Source organism: Bubalus bubalis, chromosome 5 (genome assembly GCF_019923935.1).
Source record: "Bubalus bubalis isolate 160015118507 breed Murrah chromosome 5, NDDB_SH_1, whole genome shotgun sequence".
NCBI classification, from domain to species: Eukaryota; Metazoa; Chordata; class Mammalia; order Artiodactyla; family Bovidae; genus Bubalus; species Bubalus bubalis.
The window spans coordinates 62190166-62207677 of record NC_059161.1 but is presented as its reverse complement, the minus strand read 5'-3'; the positions used below and the strand labels follow the sequence as shown (position 1 = coordinate 62207677).

The 17512-nt window shown below is 37.3% G+C and overlaps 1 protein-coding gene across 1 annotated transcript in view; it reads right to left on the bottom strand.

The window, feature by feature from the left end:
- USH2A (usherin) overlaps nucleotides 1-17512 on the bottom strand; it is a 940802-nt gene that overhangs the window by 161980 nt on the left and 761310 nt on the right. Inside the window, exons 58-60 of the mRNA XM_044943197.2 lie at nucleotides 15307-15414; nucleotides 5362-5545; nucleotides 4270-4427 (exon numbers count right to left, since the gene is read on the bottom strand). Coding sequence (XP_044799132.2) covers nucleotides 4270-4427; nucleotides 5362-5545; nucleotides 15307-15414 — 450 coding nt within the window. The remainder of the gene's footprint in view (nucleotides 1-4269; nucleotides 4428-5361; nucleotides 5546-15306; nucleotides 15415-17512) is intronic.

Below are 17512 nucleotides of genomic sequence, written 5' to 3'. Positions count from 1 at the left end.
ATTCCTGGGTCGGAAAAATCCCCTGGATGAGGGCATGGCAACTCACTCCAGTATTCTTGCCTGGAGAATCTCACCGACAGAGGAGCCTGGCAGGCTACAGTCCATGCAGTTGCAAAGAGTTGGACATGACTGAAGCAACTTAGCATGCATGCCCACAAAATGCAATACATGTAATGTGCTTCAGTCATTCCAGAACCATCCCCTGCCCCCTGGGTCCATGGAAAAACTATCTTCCATGAAACTAGTCCCTGGTGCCAAAAAGACTGGGGACTGCTGACCTAGGGCACTTAATTCCATCCAGGATATTTTTATTGATAAACTTGGGCTTGAGAGGTTATCTTTGCACAAGCTTTCCAGGTGCTTCTAATGTTCACTCAGGTTGGGGAACTACAGGCATGGACTGTCCATTTTCCAGCTCTGTGTATGATGTAATCACTTTGTAATGGCAGGATCCTATGATGAATACATAGAAAGCTCTTGATTGTCAGCAAATAAACAACCTCCAGTTATAACAAGTTTGTTTTCTTCCTGTTTAAAATATATATTTGTGACTCTTCAGAAACAGAAAAATGTTTTTATTATCTAAATCAAAACACAGCATGAGGTACTTTCCAATAAAATCAACTGTAGATTATACACAAGTCAAAATCATCTGCCTGTTTACTGAGTCCAAAATCCTTCTAGGCACCAGGAAAAAAGTTTAATTTAAGATTTTAATCTTTCCATATATTATAGGGTTTCTGTAATGGATTTTGTGCATCTGAAACTAAAAGATTGACAGGTCTGGATATTATAGATTTATTAACCATTGGTTACAGTGTTAGAGTTAGCATGTAAAGCGTTTCTACAATATCCCTCAGGATGGGCTACAACGAACGATTTCTACAAAGCCTGAGGTGGATAAGGGTTAAGGTGATATTAAAAAAGCAAAATTCATGTTTTATTTCACAATGATCCCTTTTTAAAGTAGAAACATTATACATTAAACATAGAAATATGATGCTGAATGCAAAGAAAAAAAATGTCAAAATTCTAGGAAAGAAGTCTCAAAATTTATAAACCCAGTTTTGGAGTCTACAGTTTTATCATTTTGAAAGTGGGGACCTTGGGATCTAACAGATCTTGGAACAAATACATATTTAAAATTTGTAGAGATGTGGATAGACCTAGCCACTGTCATACAGAATGAAGTAAGTCAGAAAGAAGAAAACAAATATTATATATTAATACACATATATATGGAATCCATAAAAAATGGTATAGATGAACTTATTTGCAAAATAGAGACACAGACGTAGAGAACAAACATGGATACCAACCAGGGAAAGGGAGAAGGATGTTATGAATTGGGAGATTGGGATTGACATATAGTCCCTACTACGTATAAAACAAATAACTAATGAGAACCTATTATACAGCACAGAAAACTCTACTCAACTGTCTGTGGTAGCCTAAATGGGAAGGAAATTCAAAAAAGAGAGGGTGTATGTATATGTATAGCTGATTCATTTTTTGGTACAATAGAAACTAATATAACATTGTAAACAACTCTACTTCAACAAAATTAATTTAAAAATAATTAAAGGTAAAACTAATTATCCAAAAATTATCACCACCTATAGAATATCCTTGCCTGGAAAATTCCATGGACTGAGGAGCCTGGTGGGCTGCAGTCCATGGGGTCACAAAGAGTCTCACGTGACCAAGAGGCTGAGTGCAGTGTCTGCACAAATAGAATATTATACAGACTAGATAATATGTCAACTATATAAATTATCTCATTTAATCATTATAATAACCCTACATGTGGGTGCTATAATTATCTCCATTTTACAGATGGAGATAATTGAGACTCAGACAAACTGACTTATTTGAGGTCAGCTAATAGATGGTACAAATATATGAAGTTGTTTATATGTGGAAACTAAAAAAATGCTACAAATGAATTTATTTATAAAGCAGAAATAGAGTCACAGATGTAGAAAACAAACTTATGGATACCAAGGGGAAAAGGGAGGAGAGGGATAAGTTGGGAGACTGGGACTGACATATACATACTACTGTATATAAAATAGATAAGTAATAAGGACCTAATGTATAGCACAAGAAATTCTACTCAAAACTCTGTAGTGGTCTACATAGGGAAGGAATCTTAAAAATGAATATATGTATACGTATAACTGATTCATTTTGCTGTATAGCAGAAACTAACACAACATTGTAAATCAACTATACTCCAAAAAAAAATTTTTTAAATAGAAAAAAGAAAGATGTTTCCAAATCCTTACTGAGTGTAAAGTCTTAAGATTAGCAATGGCAATTTAGGTATGTCATAATGTGAACATGACAAGGAATTTAATACACCATGGAAAATTCCTGGTTGCTTGGCTAGGGAACCATCAACTTTACTTATCACCCTGAACTTTCCTTTATGTTCTTTGAGAACCTGGATAGTAGAAGACCCTGGACCGAATTTGAGAAGTCTCCAGCCAACAGGCTGAATCTGACCTTGGGCTGGCTCTGTGATGCCTCATTTTACTTTGTGGGGCAAAAACATCACGACACCATAAAAATGCCATGGAGAAACATGCTACAAGGAGGTAACATAGTCATGCTCTTCCATGAAGAGAGAAATCAATTCCATAAAAGAACATGTCAATTTGCAGATTAAAAAAAAAATTATTTATTTGGCTGCCCTGGGTCTTATTTGCAGCACGCAGGGATCAAACTCAGGTCTCTGGCACTGGGTGCATCAAGTCTTACCCACTGGATCACCAGGGAAGTCCCTAAATTTATGTATTTTTCACAGTAGGAGATCTGGGTTTTCCTCTGTTAAAATTAAAAGCAGAGTTCAAGAATATCTATGCTTCTAAAACTGAGATAAGGATTACAGCACTTGATGACACATTCTGGTGCTATTGATTATCTCCTGATTTGTTTAATTTAGTATGTTACATATTCATTTTAAAACAAAGGTGAAAGGAATCATTTATATTTAACAACTAAATATATTAAGCAACTTAGGTTTTCTTTGCTTAGAAAGTCTTGAGAGATTTTTGTCTGTGTATTTGACTCAAAAAAGACCCTTTTATCTTTGTTCTTAGATTATGTTTGTACTTTGTTTTTAAAACCAAGGGAAGGGAGGAGGGAGGAGGGTTCAGGATGGGGAACACATGTATACCTGTGGTGGATTCATTTCGATATTTGGCAAAACCTACACAATATTGTAAAGTTTAAAAATAAAATTAATTCAAAAAATAAATAAATAAAACCAACAGCAGAAGGATGTTGGTTCATGAGAATTTAACTTTTATACATTTAGCCTTTATGTTATGTTTATGACTATATTACCTGTTTTGACTGAATCATGTTCAATTCAATGAAAAATAAGTCTTTTATAATTATTTTACAAAATAGATCTGTTGATAGCCCAAATGACTGTTAACCAATTATTTTCAGTACCATGTAGAAATGTGGCTAAACTTAATCTGATGGGGACAACAGGGTTTTGTGTTCATTTCATGTTTCAATTTCATATTAAGACTAGATGTTCAAAATAAAACCACATATCTTCTAAGTGCATAATACAATAAAAATAAGTTTTAAATTTTACTGAAACAAAACTTCCATATACCTTGCATGTTAAAAGACAAAGCAAGATTTCACTGTAATCTTTAACCCACAGAGTTAATGCAATCAGAATTTTGGCTAAGGATGGTTATTATAGTCCAAATAATAATGCACTAAGCTACAAAAGCAACCCACTATTAAGTCAATGGTTTGATGGAGGCTACAGAGCTCAAAGAGGTAAAATTCAGCTAACACAACTGGTCACAACTCAAGGTATATGGGTGGAGTGGTCCATTTTTTTCTGAGTTCCCATTCACTACTACAACACCAATGATTCAATCTGGGGGATCCTGTAGAAATGAATGTTGAAGGTAATTCAGACCTATGTGACTTACTTGGATATGTATGAACAAGAAGAGATTTTTAGGTGCTGGTATTTGAAAGTATTGCTTTGATAGAAATGTATATATCTAGGTATCTATATATCTTTATCTGCACACCTACACCTATATCTATCTATATGCACGTATATAAATGCTTATGCATATAAACACTTGTGAGTATGGTTTGGTTTATTCTGTTTATACTTATCCAGAGACAGATTGTGTCCTTCTGATTTACTAAATTCACATTTTCATCCTATCTCCAGTTAATTTCCTCTAAAATGTTTTATACACACACACTAGTTTTATATCTTACCTGGTGGTGTCCAAGCTACAAATATGGAATAAGGCCCGATTACTGTGATGTTACATGGAGGCTGGATTTGTTCTGGCGTTAATATAGGCGTCTGTATAATGTACTCGTCACTTGGACTGCTACCACCTCCAGTTGTGGCTTCTAACTTATAAACATATCTAGATTTCAAAAAGAAAGAATTGTGATAAAGCAATGCACAGGGAACTGAACACTGTTGAGTTTTCTATCTATTGCTTAGTCCTAAATTTGTGACAAACGGCAAATTCCCTGCTTCCTATTCAGAAACTTTACTATAGAGCTTATGGTTTTCCTTCCACAGGCAACGCTCTCTCCACTGTTTTGGTTCTTTTCCCATTTTATTTTTAACCCTTGAGCAATTAATTGCTTTTCTTAAACATTTCAGGAAAGTCTTGGAGTGTGCTGGTGGACTGTGGAGGATTCCAATGAATCTTCTCCATCTTTAATGGCTTAGAGTTTAGGGAAGTATGTTTAGAGAAAGATGTTTCTAAATTGATCTGCTACTCTCTACAATAAAACTAAATTGAACTCTACTCCCGGCAATAAAACATCTGTTGATCCAAGATATATTTTATCTCTGCTGAGAAATGAATGGGAATGAATTGCAAATATGTGGAACTTTCCCCCTAAACCATTCATGTCTATACATAGTATCACAAGTAGAGAAAACACTATACCAGAAATAAAGGTGGTTGATATAAAACAAATCTCTTTAAATCTCTTTTCTTGCTCGTTTAAGGATGCATGTTTTTGAAGATCATTTGATAATTTAAAAAATTTAAAGCTTTGTATATTTTATATACTTAAAAGTTCTCATGTCAAATAAAATACTAATTATTTATTTACATTTTAAAGGAATTTCACATCCTCTAAGGACTAGTCTAACGAACTAGTGCTTGGGTCTTCAGTCTGAAATAGATTAAGAGACCTCATTAGCTATGGAATAGCTAATACATGAGGAGATTAATCAACCAATTGATATAATACTGTTTCAGTTGGAGATGGACTCGTTCTTGATCCTGAAAAATCTAAAAGTCTCACTTGTATGACTGGTAAAGTTTTCTTTTAGTTTACCTGCTGTTGGGCTCCAGGTTTTTATCAGTGAAGTTCTGCTCCTCACTGCCCCCCAGGAAAATCAAGCTTCCATTACGACTCAACTGATATTGAGAAATGAGGCCATTGGGCTTTTCTGGCGGGCTCCAAAATAATTCCACTGTTGTAGAATTGACGACAATGTGTCGAGGTGTCACCCAAACTCCTGGCAAAGATAACACAATGAATTTTTATTGTTAGGATAAGATAAGCATATTATCAAAAGTCCTACCATCCCCTCACATACTATGATATTTTTATCTGTTGATAAAAATATATATATCATGGTGAGCAACAAAAGTACATTTTATTTACTTTGGAGCTAAGATATATAATTGGATGCTAATATATTTTTAATGCTTTAATTATTATTATTATTATTATGAATTACCTCTAGTATCTGACAACTAGGGGTGGAAAGTTTCTCTATGTTGGCTGTTAATCTGAGTGTCATGAAGGCCTAAGAGACTATCCAGGGATTCTCAACTTTGATGCCTATTTACTTGGAATCATAATCCAGTGTTATTGTTTGCCTGAATTATCAAATTCAATGAACAACCATACTTTGCATTTCTGACACTGCACTCTGATTCTCTTTTCTGGCTACTTCTTTCAGTCTCATTTACTGGCTTCTCTTTCCTTCTTGTACTCCAAAATGATGTAGTGCCTTAGAGAACTAGACTCTCTACACTTCCCTCTTCTCATCTTTCCTAACACTCTTGTAGAGGATCATTTAGTCTCAATTTTAAACACTGTCTATATGTTGAGCACTGCCCAATGCCCAACTCTGTGCTAAATCTCTCTCCTGAGTGTCACACCCTTGAATTCTACTCTCTAACACTGTCTACCTTCAGTTGGATGACTAATTACATTTCAATAACCTAAAACATGTAAAAATGGAACACTCGGTTTTCTGGTCTACCATCTATTTGTCCTCCACTTTTATCCAACTATTCATTTTCCTGGAGAAAACACAAAAAATTATCCTTGAGGCTTTTAGTTTTTCACTCCTAAATGGAATCTATCATCGAGTCCTGCAGATTCTACTCTGAATATGCATAGTCCTTATATTTTTACCTCTCTTGATCCAAACTACATTTCTCCCTCTCATGAACTCCTGTGATAAAGTAGTGTCCATGTTTTAAAACTTGTCCATCTTTATTTCATTGTAACCTTTATAAAAGTATATAAAGTGTATATTTAATCTAATGTAATCTTTATAAAATATACAACCCTTCTGAAATTGTTCATATAGTGTAATTTAAATTCCTAATGATAACCTGGATGGTCCTACATTTTTCTGGCTCTGGCCTACCTGTCACCATTCTCTCTATCATTCACGAAGCTCCAGCCACACAGACTCATTTCTATCCTAAGAATGCTTCAACTACTTTCACACTACTGAGTTTTTGCACTTCCAGTCCCTACGCCTGGAACATCTTTGTTCATGACACCATGACAATTATGCATTTTATTCTCCAAGTTCAGTGACCTGTGTAAATATCATCTTATCAGGGGGGGCTTATTTGACCACTATGCATAACCATAACTTTAACACAATCTAAAGTGATCCCCACCTTGTTCCTCTTGATCATATATATACCCTTTTCTATTTTCCTCTCAACACGCATAACATCATAATCCTTTTTTTATATCATCATTATTTTCATGTTTTTATGACTATTTCTCTCTACTGCTTTTAATACAAAGTTAGCCCCATGAAGGCAGGGATCTGCTCTGTATTAGTAGTCCATGTACCTTTATGGGTAGCACAATGCTTAAAAATATTAAATGAATAAATTTATTGAAAATATATATCCTGCAAATTATTATACTTATGGAATACGAATATGACTAAGATATGGCTCATTCTTACAAGGAATTGATACCCTTCTGTATAAAAGATAAAACGTATATACAAACAATGGTAATTCAAGGTGAAAATTTTAAGTACTCTTTATAAGTATAAAAACATATTGATGGAGAACCTAGCAATGAGAAAGATCAATCTCCCGTTTCATGTTGTCATCTGTTCATGTTATGAATAGATGCTGTAACTTTCTTCTTCAGCTTTTAAAAACTCATTTCAATATTCAGTTCAGTTCAGTTCAGTTAGGTCGCTCAGTCACGTCCGACTCTTTGTGACCCCATGAATTGCAGCACGCCAGGCCTCCCTGTCCATCACCAACTCCAGAGTTTACCCAAACTCATGTCCAGTGAGTTGGTGATACTATCCAGTAGTCTCATCCTCTGTCGTCCCCTTATCCTCCTGCCCCCAATCCTTTCCAGCATCAGGGTCTCTTCCAATGAGTCAACTGTTTGCATGAGGTGGCCAAAGTATTGGAGTTTCAGCTTCAGCATCAGTCCTTCCAATGAACACCCAGGACTGATCTCATTTAGGATGGACTGGCTTGATCTCCTTGCAGTCCCAGGGACTCTCAAGAGTCTTCTCCAACACCACAGTTCAAAAGCATCAATTCTTCGGCGCTCAGCTTTCTTCACAGTCCTACTCTCACATCCATACATGACCACTGGAAAAACCATAGTCTTGACTAGATGGACCTTTGTTGGCAAGGTAATGTCTCTGCTTTTGAATTTGCTATTGAGGTATGTCATAACTTTCCTTCCAAGAAGTAAACGTCTTTTAATTTCATGGCTGAATCTCCATCTGCAGTGATTTTGGAGCCCAGAAAAATAAAGTCTGACACTGTTTCCACTGTTTACACATCTATTTCCCATGAAGTGAGGGGACCAGAGGCCATGATCTTCGTTTTCTGAATGTTGAGCTTTAAGCCAACTTTTTCAATCTCCACTTCCACTTTCATCAAGAGACTTTTTAGTTCCTCTTCACTTTCTGCCATAAGGGTGATGTCATCTGCATATCTGAGGTTATTGCTATTTCTCCTGGCAATCTTGATTCCAGCTTGTGCTTCTTCCAGCCCAGCGTTTCTCATGATGTATTCTGCATATAAGTTAAATAAGCAGGGTGACAATATACAGCCTTGACGTACTCCTTGTCCTATTTGGAACCACTCTGTTGTTCGATGTCCAGTTCTAACTGTTGCTTCCTGACATGCATATAGGTTTCTCAAGAGGCAGGTCAGGTGGTCTGATATTCCCATCTCTTTCAGAATTTTCCACAGTTTATTGTGATCCACACAGTCAAAGGCTTTGGCATAGTCAATAAAGCAGAAATAGATATTTTTCAGAAACTCTCTTGCTTTTTCAATGATCCAGCAGATGTTGGCAATTTGATCTCTGGTTCCTCTGTCTTTTCTAAAACCAGCTTGAACATCTGGAAGTTCACAGTTCACATACTATTGGAGCCTGGCTTGGAGAATTTTGAGCATTACTTTACTAGCATGTGAGATGAGTGCAATTGTGCAGTAGTTTGAGCATTCTTTGGCATTGCCTTTCTTTGGGATTGGAATGAAAACTGACCTTTTCCAGTCCTGTGGCCACTGCTGAGTTTCCCAAATTTGCTGGCATATTGAGTGCAGCACTTTCACAGCATCGTCTTTCAGGATTTAAAATAGCTCCACTGGAATTCCATCACCTCCACTAGCTTTGTTCGTGGTGATGCTTTCTAAGGCCCACTTGACTTCACATTCCAGGATGTCTGGCTCTAAGAAAATGATCACAGCATCGTGATTATCTGGGTCTTGAAGATCTTTTTTGTATAGTTCCTCTGTTTATTCTTGCCACCTCTTCTTAATATCTTCTGCTTCTGTTAGGTCCATACCATTTCTGTCCTTTATTGAGCCCATCTTTGCATGAAATGTTCCCTTGGTATCTCTAATTTTCTTGAAGAGATCTCTAGTCTTTCCCATTCTGTTCTTTTCCTCTATTTCTTTGCACTGATCACTGAGGAAGGCTTTCTTATCTCTCCTTGCTATTCTTTGGAACTCTGCATTCAGATGCTTATATCTTTCCTTTTCTCCTTTGCTTTTCACTTCTCTTCTTTTCACAGCTATTTGTAAGGCCTCCGCAGACAGCCATTTTGCTTTTCTTTGCATTTCTCTAACCCAAGATGTATGTGTCATGGTAGAGAGTTCTGACAGAATGTGGTCCACAGGAGAAGGGAATGGCAAACCACTTCAGTATTCTTGCCTTGAGAACCCCATGAACAGTATGAAGAGGCAAAATGATAGGATACTGAAAGAGGAACTCCCCAGGTCGGTAGGTGCCCAATATACTACCGGAGATCAGTGGAGAAATAATTCCAGAAAGAATGAAGGGATGGAGCCAAAGCAAAAACAATATCCAGTTGTGGATGTGACTGGTGATAGAAGCAAGGTCTGATGCTGTAAAGAGCAATATTGTATAAGAACCTGGAATGTTAGGTCCATGAATCAAGGCAAATTGGAAGTGGTCAAACAGGAGATGGCAAGAGTGAACATCAACATTCTAGGAATCAGCAAACTAAAATGGATTGGAATGGGTGAATTTAACTCAGATGACCATTATATCTACTACTGTGGGCAGGAATCCCTTAGAAGAAATGGAGTAGCCATCATGGTCAACAAAAGAGTCCGAAATGCAGTACTTGGATGCAATCTCATAAACGACAGAATGATCTCTGTTGGTTTCCAAGGCAAACCATTCAATATTACAGTAATCCAAGCCTATGTCCCAACCAGTAATGCTGAAGAAGCTGAAGTTGAACGGTTCTATGAAGACCTACATGACCTTTTAGAACTAACACCCAAAGATGTCCTTTTCATTACAGGGGAGTGGAATGCAAAAGTAGGAAGTCAAGAAACACCTGGAGTAACAGGCAAATCTGGCCTTGGAGTACGGAATGAAGCAGGGAAAAAACTAATAGAGTTTTGCCAAGAGAATGCACTGGTCATAGCAAACACCCTCTTCCAACAACACAAGAGAAGACTCTACACATGGACATCACCAGATGGTCAACACCGAAATCAGATTGATTATATTCTTGGCAGCCAAAGATGGAAAAGCTCTATACAGTCAGCAAAAACAAGACTGGGAGGTGACTGTGGCTCAGATCATGAACTCCTTATTGCCAAATTCAGATGTAAATTGAAGAAAGTGGGGGAAACCACTAGACCATTCAGATATGACCTAAATCAAATTTCTTATGATTATACAGTGGAAGTGACAAATAGGTTTAAGGGACTAGATCTGATGAATAGTGCCTGATGAACTATGGACGGAGGTTCGTGACATTATACAGGAGACAGGGATCAAGAGCATTTCAATATTCAGTTTCCAATAATCAATAGTTTTTGATTGATTGTATCTCCTGTGTAAGTTATTCCTGTGTAAGTAAGTGTAAGTAAAGGGTAAGATTTCAACACGTGAGAAAAAAATCTCAGGGCATTCAAATGCAATTTACTTGCAACATTCTGGAAGAATCAAGATAGACTTAAACATGGCTCAAGCTTACTGATTTTCTAAGAACAACCTACTTCTGAGAAGAAAGTAGTTCATTTTGTTCTGAAAGCTCACTTTATGTTAGATACTTGGATAAATACACAAATCATAACATACTTTTATGTCTGGGTCCCTCTGCCAACAGCTGCTAAATGACTCAACCAACTAATTAGAGTTTTGATTTAAACACGATGTTAATTTGTTGATTTAAGAGATAAAGTATAAAACTTTGGTTCATAATCTGCTCCCTGCAGTCCTGTTTTTCTCACCTTGAAGGGTGTTTTAAAAAATCACTACTGTACTAGAAAAGGCTATTGCTTAGTATCTGTTTTGAATCAGTATAGCCTGTGGGTAGAGAGGAGTCAATGAAATAAAATGAAGCCACATTTTGGAGTTGCTTATGTTTTAAATAAAAGTTGAGTTTTATATTTATATAAGCGGGAGAAAGCTCTGTCCATTTGCTAATAACCCTGTGTCCATTGGTTTGATCTATAAGATGAAATTGGAATGTGTGAAAAACTAATACGTGCTTTATTTTTACTTGTGAACTGTGGTGTTGGAGAAGCCTCTTGAGAGTCCCTTGGACTGCAAGGAGATCCAGCCAGTCCATCCTAAAGGAAATCAGTCCTAAATATTCAGTGGAAGGACTGATGTTGAAGCTGAAACTCCAATACTTTGGCCACCTGATGTGAAGAGATGACTCATTGGAAAAGACCCTGATGCTGGGAAAGATTGAAGGCAGGAGAAGAAGAGGATGACAGAGGATGAGATGGTTGGATGGCATCACTGACTCAGTGGACATGAGTTTGAGCAAGCTCCAGGAGTTGGTGATGGACAGGGAGGCCTGGCGTGAGGCACTCCATGGGGTTGCAAAGAGTTGGACATGACTGAGCAACTGAACAGAACTGAACTGAATGATGTGGAGACACTTTTATCTTGGCAACTGCAAGAAATCATTGATAGAATAAGACTTGCCTTTGGTGAGAGGTCTTATTAAGTCTCAGGGGAAGAATCTACCTCCCTCACAGAGCCTGGGTCTCAGTGACATCAGAAAACCACTCTACACAATGGGAGGGCAGAACTGAGGCCACAGAGACGTTACTTTGCCAACAAAGGTCCATCTAGTCAAGGCTATGGTTTTTCCAGTGGTCATGTATGGATGTGAGAGTTGGACTGTGAAGAAAGCTGAGAGCCGAAGAATTGATGCTTTTGAATTGTGGTGTTGGAGAAGACTCTCAAGAGTCCCTTGGACTGCAAGGAGATCCAACCAGTCCATTCTAAAGGAGATCAGTCCTGGGTGTTCTTTGGAAGGAATGATGCTAAAGCTGAAACTCCAGTACTTTGGCCACCTCATGCAAAGAGCTGACTTATTGGAAAAGACTCTGATGCTGGGAGGGATTGGGGGCAGGAGGAGAAGAGGACGACAGAGGATGAGATGGCTGGATGGCATCACCGACTCAATAGACGTGAGTTGGAGTGAACTTTTGGAGTTGGTGATGGATGGGGAGGCCTGGCGTGCTGTGATTCATGCGGTTGCAAAGAGTAGGACATGACTGAGCGACTGAACTGAACTGAACTGAACTGAAGAGAAGGAAATGGATGGTCATGGAGGAAATCATCTAGAAGTGGGGTGGGGAGCAGGTAAACTAGCTGAGAGGTTTAAGGGGGAAAGGTCAGAAGGAAACCTTGGTTGCTCTCTTGATATGTAGCTGCTAAAAAAGGAACATGTCTACTGGATTTGTTTTAACTTTGTCTTGAGTGAAATGCAATATTACCCATTTCTTAAATCCATATGAATCGTTCCAAGTCAAAAATACCAACATTTTTTTGTGGATTGGCTTTCCCTTGGAAGTTAATAAAAAGAACCAATTCTTTATTGGCTAATGTCAGAAATGCATTGACTTCTGGACTGTTCAATATTTGTTCATTTGTTGATTTAACATTCTATAAAATGTGTCATTTTTTTGTGCTGAGCACTGTGGATGTGTGGGTAAAAACAAATAGTCTTTAATCTTCAAGGAAGGATATCATGAGTAAATGTGTTAGCCGCTCAGTCATATCCAACTCTTTGTGACACCATGGACTGTAGCCTGCCAGGCTCCTCTGTCCCTGGGATTCTCCAGACAAGAATACTGGAGTGGATAGACATTCCCTTCTCCAGGGGAACTATCTGACCCAGGGATCGAACCCAGGTCTCCTGCATTACAGGCAGAATGTTTACCATCTGAGACACAAGCAGCAATTCTTAAAAGAGAGCAATAATCCAGGTTCAAGCTCTTCCCATTACTTGACTAAGGGTACACCATTTTCCAGGAGGCCAAAATTATAGAGAATCAGGACCAGCTTACCAATGGGGTCATAATATGTTTTAGCTTCTTTTTTAAATAGTTTGAAAATGACAGACATAAGGAACTCTCAGGGTGGCTGTGAACAAATGCTTCCTTTAATTCTCTCCATATCCACTTAGACACTCAAATGTTAGACCATCAAATTATGTCTGATCACTCAACTAGGCCTTTTAAAATTAGTTATACTTGGATTATTAATTTAAGAGGACATAATATGTTTATTTCCACTTTAGCAAAACAACACAACTTAATGTTACTGCTGCTTTGTTCCCTTACAACCTCCAAGTTAAGCACTCAGACTACATTTATTTCTCATACAAGTTATTCACAATTGGCACTTATGCGGCCGGAAAATGGATTCTAAATCCATGTTCCTTCTGCAGAGGATAGCCCATTTAGTTTACTGTTTCTTTGCACAGTTATTTGTGTTAAAGGAAAGGTGAATAAAGTTAAAAAGCAAATCAAGTAAAACATTTCTCATCTCATACTCCTCAGCACTGTTGAAAGCTATAATTTTTAAGTCATGAAATCTGAGCTCTTTCAAGAAAATGTTTTTTGTTTCAGACAAAGTGAGAGTAGAGATTCATACTGCCTAAGAATTTAAATATATGGATTGGATGAGCAAAGTGGAGAGACCCTGTTCTTCTATCAGGCTTGAGTTTCAGCCAAAACTGATTGATAGATCCTTTAGAAATTATCCATTATCATCAAAGTATCCATTTGATAGTTTACCTTTCCAAAAAATCCACTGCTGGTTTCTTCCTTTCAAAGGAACACTAAGCTTTTTGACATGAAACATTCTTTATATAGAAAACATCATTAGTGAATTCCTGGTGAGGAGCCATATGCCCCATATGTGGAATTTTCCATTTTATTCCCCATTTACTGGTAGGAAGTTCAGGTCTAATATTCTGAGGTACAACAACCCCTTCATTAGAAGAGTAATGGACAAGTAGTTCAGGACTCTTTGATGAGCATTAATATTACATTTCTGTTCAGAAGCTTATTTATGCCTATTGTTTCCCCACATGGAAAACAGCAGATAATAAAGATTAACAAAATAATTAGTTGATCACTAGCCAAAGTTTCTGAGCATATTTTTCTTCTAAAAGTAAATGATACTATCTGTCCCAGTTCTTAACCCACAGACCATTGTTATCAGGTAGATATGCATGCTTCCAGAATATTTCCTATGCATTTATCTATAGAAATGAATATAATTTTCTATGTGTAGCTTTAGACATAAAGATGCCATATATTAACACAGTTCTATAACTCTACATTATATGTACAGATCACCTTGTTTCTTTAAATTGATGGAATTCCATAACGTGAATATATCTGAATAAATTTAGCAATTCCCTGACTCAAAGACATTTAGATTGCTTCCAATATCTTGGCATTCCACAACAATAAAGGCTTCAGTAGACATCCTGGTACATGTCTCCTTGTGCAGTTGTGAAAGTGTTATTTTCTGGCATTAGATAATGAAATTGAAGCTGTTCTGTCATGGGGAATCAACATTGTACATTTAACAGACATTGCCAATTTGATTTCTAAGGTGATGGTCCCACTTCCCAATCCCTCAAGCTGTGTTTGATAGTATATTTCCTCCATCTGTTCACTTGTCAAATCCCTTGATCCTTGTGGTCCATCTCAGAAGGCATCCACCCTCTAAGATCTTTCTTCAAGTCCCTGATGGGTTGTAATCTCTCCCTTCCAAGATTAACCTTGAGCATTCTGTTCATTCATTCTCATTTAACATCACGTTCTAAGATTCTCTCTCTTCATGTCAATTTGGTTACTTACCTTATCACTTCTACTTGATTGCAAATTCTTGTGGGCAGTGAATATTTTTATCAGCTTCAACATGGAGTGTGGTGCTTGTTATATTTTAGCTGCCCTGGGAATATTTAATCTTTGATTTTTGGAGGAATTTCATATCCAAGTACATAGTATCTTTTTTCTTCCAAGGAAAACCACATCTAAGGAATTGAAAGCAAACTGCCTTGGGAGACTTGTAATTTAACTAAACTTGAAAAACAGGAAGCTAGAATATTATTTTGGATCCATATACTTTATTTCTTCTTCCTTGTTTGTTATGATAAAGTTTATAGAGTTCATGTCAAAATATCATATGAAAACTTCTTTTTCCCAACCATGGGTATTTTTTAATTACCTTGAGGGGCTGCCTGCAGAGTCTGACCTAGAAAAGGCTCACTTGAAGTGCATCCAGCAGATGTACAAGCTCTAAGTGTGAAGCTGTAGTTGGTGTATGGCTGGAGACCTAGAAAGAGCAAACAAGAAATCAAGTACCTCTTGAGAGGATTATTTATTATCAGGTAAACACTAGCAGTCACATGCAGAGTTGCAGGTATGATATCCAAAATTTTTAAGGGCAGAAAACACTCCAAGGGGGAAAGGAACTTCATAAGCAGCTCAGTATTAAAAGACATTTCATTTCTCAACTGATAAAAACAACAAATTCCAAGCCTTCAAAGAGATCTGAAAATTCTTGTCATCCATCCATCCATCCATCCATCTTTCCATTAATTCCCCTGTACCAGGTATCATTGAAGAGACTCCCATGCCTAGAGGATCAAGGTGCTCCATCTCCCAAACAGCCTATTCCATCTCTAGAGAGCTCTAGATTCTCTTTGGTGTGAAAGTCCTTCTTTATATTGTGTTGAATTCTTTCTAATACTTCCACCCACTAGGGACACAGAGAGCAAATCTAATTTCTTTTCCACATGACAGTTCTTCAAATATTTGCAGACAGTTATCAAATCCCCCCTGAGTTTTCTCTTCTCCAGGCTAACCATCCCAGTTTCTGCAATTGCTTCTTATATGAACAGGGGCAGGGAGAAAAAAAATAAAAAGGTTAGAGTCAACATTTTTAGCCTCAAGCCATATTCAGCTTTTAACTTTTAACTTTTAACTTTGCATTTCTTTACCATATATGCTCCTACTGTACCATCTCACAATTCTGTAGTTTTTTGCAAGGTATGTTGTTTTTGTGTTTACACATAGATTAGACATATTATGAAGAGGGAACAGTGTTTACTATTTCTTTTATAATAAGATGTATAATGTAGCACAGTAATTGCTCAATAAATTCTCAGGAAAAGAAGGAACAGCAATCCACCAACAACAGATATACTGATATCTGTTGGCAATCCACAGATAACAGTTATATATTGTTCCATATCCATTCCAAACTGCCTAAGTATCCTTTCTCCCCACTGTGCTCCCTCCATGCCCCCAATAACCATAAGTTTATTTCCTAAGTCTGTTTCTCTTTGTAAGTTCATTCGTATCACTTAATTTTAGGTTCCATATATAAGGAATGTCATTTTGATATTTCTCCTTCTCTGTCTGTACACATTGCTATATTTAAAATGGATCACCAACAAGTTCCTCCTGCATAGCACAGGGACCCCTGTTCAATGTTATGTGGCAGCCTGAATGGGAGGGGGAGTTTGGGGGAGAAAGGATATATGCATATGGATGGCTGAATCCCTTCCCTGTCCACCTGAAACTGTCACAACATTGTTAATCCGCTATAACCCAATACAAAATAAAGTTATATATTGTTAGATTTCATCACTGCATGGCCAGTGACCTTTCAGAAGTTACTTAGCTTCATTCTGCTTTGATCTACTGATCTGTAAAATAAGGAATCACTGCATCTGGTCTCTAAGGCTCTTGAGAAGTACTTAGAGTAGTACTTTATTTTAGCAGAAGCAACTTTAAGACAGCAGCATTCAACAAGAATACATCGAGGCTAACATTCATTTCCTTGACTCTTGGGAAAAGTAAAACAAAGCCAAAGCTTTAAAAATATTTTCTGATAAAAGAACAGGACAATATCTATGTCAAATAATTGGGCTAAGTTACAACAGGGATCCAATAAATTTCTATACTTATTTTTTCATGAATTTTGAACTATGTTTTCATGTATCCTGTTCTTTTGGTGAGCGGACTCTTCTTCCAGACATTTATCCCAGGGCCGGGGGAGCCTGGTGAGCTGCCATCTATGGGGTTGCACAGAGTTGGACACGACTGAAGCGACTTAGCAGCAGCAGCAGCAGCTGTCAGTTTACGTATATCTATGCAAATGCTATATTTTAAAAGATTTTGGTCAGTTTATCTACACACAACAACCAGTACTTTTTATCCTCTCAAATTACTTTCTTTTTTCATAGCCTTCCACACTATCTGATGTTTTATTACATGTTTATTTATTTATTGCTTGTCTCCACCTCTGTGACATAACCTCAAAAAGAACAAGGACTTGGTTTTGCCCACAACTGTGTCCTTTGAATAGTGACAGGCACAAAGTAGGTGCTCGTTAAGTGAAGGAAAAAATTAGTTAACTAGTTCAC